This window comes from Triticum dicoccoides, chromosome 1A (genome assembly GCF_002162155.2).
Source record: "Triticum dicoccoides isolate Atlit2015 ecotype Zavitan chromosome 1A, WEW_v2.0, whole genome shotgun sequence".
Classification (NCBI taxonomy): domain Eukaryota; kingdom Viridiplantae; phylum Streptophyta; class Magnoliopsida; order Poales; family Poaceae; genus Triticum; species Triticum dicoccoides.
The window spans coordinates 590,948,636-590,953,314 of NC_041380.1; the positions used below are offsets into that span (position 1 = coordinate 590,948,636).

The window sequence follows — 4,679 nt, forward strand, 5'->3', positions numbered from 1 at the left end:
TCACGTGGTCTAAGTTAGCATTTAATACCCCTTTCAGTCCAAAATATGGAGCATATAGATTTTTCCATAGATGTCAAGCTTTGTAAAATTTAATCAAACTTCACCTGCAAAAAAATCAAACTGACGGAGGAATTTACTGCATCTACAATAAAAAAAATAAATATCCTTAGATGCATCTTAAAAATATGTTTTGTAATTTTATTTATTTGATGTTATTGACGTTTGATAATTTTTATTTAATTCAGTCAAGTTTACGAAGATTGACATCAGAAGAAAAAATGCACTACACTTTTCGCATGGAGGGAGTACTGTATTTTGCTGTAGACGCTATAATCTACATTTACATAAGGAATACTGCGAATTACACGCAGGAGAAGGAGGCAGACCGTCATATAACATCTAATCTGTACTGTACTAGCTACTATTGTCAAATATAACAATTACGTATACATATGAACATGCATCGTCGACTCTTTCTTCCAGCTAGCAGCCTTGCATATACAGTTGCATGCACGCCATGACTTGCATGCATATCATATCATAGGATATCCCCATCCATGCTGGCCAGCACGCACATGCTTCATATCCATGTATATACCATCTATCTCGCTAGATCTTCAAGTGCTTCAGCCTGCATACATGAATTAGTTAACAACCTGAATTCATTATCTCAAGAATCAATGTCATCAACAAGCTAGCTATTAATTTGATAAGCTAGCACGCCCAAAGAAGATGTCAAAGGAAGTACAAACCTGTCGGCCTCGTAGCCAACGTTGGGGCCGGGACAGGGGGGACGGTAGGCGGGGAAGGGCACCTTGCCGGCCTCGATGTTGGCGACGTCGCGGACGAGCAGTTCGTAGTAGCGCCTCACGTCATCAGCCGACTTGCCGCCACCAACGGCGTGGGCAACGTTGTGCCAGCGGTCGGGCGTGTCCCTGTCGTGCACTGCCAGCGCTTGCTCAAACAGCTTGTTCTGTTTCGGCGTCCACCCTGCCCTCCCGGCCGCGCTCATGGACAGCGACGCCATTGATCGGTCGATCGGGAGAGCGCTAGTGTGAGCTATAGTTGGCTGCTGGTGAGATTGTTGAGGAATGAGGTAGAATGGTGTGAGTAGCGGTGCTACTTATAGGCGGTCAAAACTGAGGGAGATGGGAATAATATGCATATGGGAGCATAAGGTCAAAACTGATGGAGCTGGAGTGGAAAAAACAAGAGGAACAAGGGGGAGAATCATCAGCCGGCCACTACGTGAGGAGTGAGGAGGAACAAACATTTCTGTCCCCGGGAAGTGGAGGATCTAACTTTTTTATCTCTTTGGCCCAGTTGCATCGCATCGTGCTCGATCTTCTCCTGCTCAAAGATTCAAAGCATGCGAAATTGTAAATATTTATATGCGCATGTATATGCACCCTCATGATTAAGCATATTTACACCACAAAATGTGTCCAATGATGTCTTCTAAAGTTATACTAAATCAGCGACAATTAATATATTGGAGGGAGTAACTCTTGTTGGTGTTTTGGTTAAACCAACTCTCCTCGCATGATGATCCTGGGTAAATTGCCGATATATTTGTTCGGCTTGCTATTGCTTTGAGTGTGCCATAAAACTCGTTCCCAAATTAAAGAACTTCATATTCGTGTGAAATATTCAGAAAGTATAACATCGAGCAATACATAAATTAGCTAATTACTGCTTGTAAAGGAGCTAGTTATAAATTTATTTTAAGAGCATCATGTTGCTATCTTCAAATAGCTAGTTGCAGAGATTGGATTCTATCGTCAGAAAACGGGTGTGTGTTGGCCATACAATCCAGGAGCTAGAATATATATCTTGCTTTTTGGATGAGAGAATATTATTAAGAAATCTAGCTCCAACCTGTTTGTGTGACTCTACCTATGGCAAAATGTCTTTTTATATTCCGATGGAATTTTCCTTTTGTGTGTTGCGCTTGGTTGATTCTAAATTGTCCCACCTTTTAGGTAATTGATGAACGTTAAATAAAAACAAAGTATTCCAGTAGTTTGGGAAACAGTTTGTTCCAAAATAATTTTAGCTTGACCCCACGATAGAAATACTAGAATACAAATGTGACTATATGATACATGTGAGTTCTATTTTTTTAAGTGGAATTGTATACGCAAATTACAAAACAACTGCAACATGCTACTTGTTGTTATAGATGATTGTACAGAATCGAACTAGGTGATTACATATAAGTAATGTATGTAAATGGGGAATCACATTATAATGTGACACTACATATATTTTTTATTATGTAAATCTTTGTCCTTCCCAAAATATACGGCACACTTAAGTTTTGACATTTTTTAGTCTACGAGTTTCATTTATAGTATGTTTATAAAATTAGTATAAAGACACGACTTTTTTAAAGGAGTATGACCCCCCGCCTCTGCATCTGGGCGATGAATGTAGCCATTTTATTAATTATTCACAAAGAACTTACAAAGTAATACATCAGTAATTCTGAAGTCACCATCTTGACAACATTTGTCACTACTCCTATCCACTTGATGAAGGGTGCCGATTGTCCGAGCCGAATACCAAACAGACCTCGCACCAAAGTCTAACATCTAATGTCGGAGGACCCAACCAAAGCGCTGCCGGGTTTGGGGCACACACTGGTCCGACGCACTTTCAGAGGCTGTGGCCGCCGTCTTCCACTAAGCCATCTTCAAAGCAGGCGTTGACGCATTGACCTTGCCGTCCCTGCCGTCAATGCCACCTCCCTACGCACATCCATCAGCGTACATCTGTCACCGAGGCCCTGCTGCGCCACGCCACCTAGACTCCACATCGTCGATGCGTGACATGAAATACCGCTCCACCACAAAACCGTCCACTAGTCCCTCTAGCCAATGCACACCTCCAAGAATGACGCCCCCAAGGAGGGAACGACACAAGTGCACCGCCATCATCCGATCAATTGATCAAGGGTTTCCCCCGGAGGTAGCGGGAGGATTTGGGAGCTTCACCTTGATGATGCCTTCATGAGGAAACGACATGAAGGGATTTCACCATCACCGGCTCCCGCCATCGGTTGAAGACCAGGTTTTCACCTGGATCTATCCCAAGAACATCCATCCGACAACCTTGCACCATCCAGACCTCCTTCAAAGCCCCAGATCTAGCCGCCCAGATCCGATGACCATCTGCAGCAGCACTGCCACCGTGGGAGCCCTGGCACACCGACCACTGCCTGTGTGTTCCACCACTGGAGCCTGGGAGTAGGGCCACCACCCCACCTTGTCAAACCGCGAGAGCCACCAAGAGGAGTCCCGCGCGCTCATCACCGTCTCTGATCCGACCCAATCCTGAGCCAAAGCCACCAGATCACTGGTGCAGATCCGCCTTGGACAGTAACGGCGCCACACCATGCTGCCGCAGGAAACCCGAGCTTCACCTGCCACCACCTTCCAGGGCTGCTGCCCTGGGATCCATGCCGGACGTCGCCGCCGCCACCGAGCATGTCCCGCCGCCGCCAAACTGTGCTCGCACGACGGCGCGAGGACGCAACCATCGTGAGCCTCTGCCTATATGCCTCCAAGGCCCGCGGGGGTGGGGGTTGACGCCGGTGCTCATATGCGATCTCTGTATGATTCTGCGTGCAAGACAAGTCCGGTAGATGCCAAATCCAAAAATGGGAGAGATTTTCACTTCTCGACCTCTGCACCAACTATGGATGCATACAACCATTTTAATATGAGTACCAACATAAACATGGTATTTAGATTTTTTTAAATGAGTGTCAAGATATTTTTTGATGAGTGGTTCCACCACACACCAAGCTTGAACTCCAATAAATGGGGAAAAACCCTTTGCGTCACCTGTCAATTCTAGGAACTGAACTCGGGTTATTAGGCTGCATAACCGCATGTTAATCACTAAGCCAAGGGTCTCGACATAAAAGTATTTTGTAAGATAAATATGATCATATCATTCATATATGCCTAATCCATATATTTATTATATATTTGTGGTCTATGTTTGGCATCAAGAGTCTGAGGAAGTCAAATGCGCCTTACATTTCATAAATGAGGGAGTATTTCTATTTCACAGGGGTTATTTGTACTTTTGCTTCCAGACGGGATTCTTTTGTACTTCTTATAACCCACATGGTCAGATGGATTCAGCTCTTGTAGCTAGATCAATGAACGACAACATATATTTGGGGAAGTAAAGTGAAAATTTTAGCATGTAGTCATATACACATAAATGTTTAGAGATTCCCACTACTTGTTGTGGGTCAAAAGCCTTTATACCTGGAGCAAATGGACAGATGTGAGATCAATATGATTCGGTTCTCTTCCCCCTTTCCCTCTTTAACAGGAGATTCTCTTGCAAGTTGCTATATAAATATGAATCCTCACACCCTATAATAAACATGAATATTTCTACCATATTCCATGCATTCAACAATAAACAATGAGCACAAATAATTTGACAATAAACAAGTCAAATAACTCAACAATTCAAATATGACCATCGACAAATTCAACAATTCAAATGTACCCGATAAATCGAATGAATCATAATTTTTTTAGTGCGTGCACTTTGTCATATGTATTGATGAGGCCAATATCGACCAATGTGATCGTTGAATCCTCGGTGATGCTTGTGAGCACAACTTGCTCGGTCTCAGTTATCGCTTTCTTTCC

At 43.5% G+C, this 4,679-nt stretch overlaps 1 protein-coding gene across 1 annotated transcript; it reads right to left on the reverse strand.

Annotated features, from left to right (window-relative positions):
* Positions 1 to 262: 262 nt before the first annotated feature.
* On the reverse strand, positions 263 to 1,081 carry LOC119347932 (protein RADIALIS-like 3). The gene is made up of 2 exons (XM_037616427.1): positions 753 to 1,081; positions 263 to 631 (listed from the first exon to the last, which is right to left on the reverse strand). The coding sequence occupies exons 1-2, from the start codon at positions 1,025 to 1,027 to the stop codon at positions 610 to 612; spliced, it is 297 nt and encodes a 98-aa protein (XP_037472324.1). The 5' UTR covers positions 1,028 to 1,081; the 3' UTR covers positions 263 to 609.
* Between the last annotated feature and the right edge of the window lie 3,598 nt (positions 1,082 to 4,679).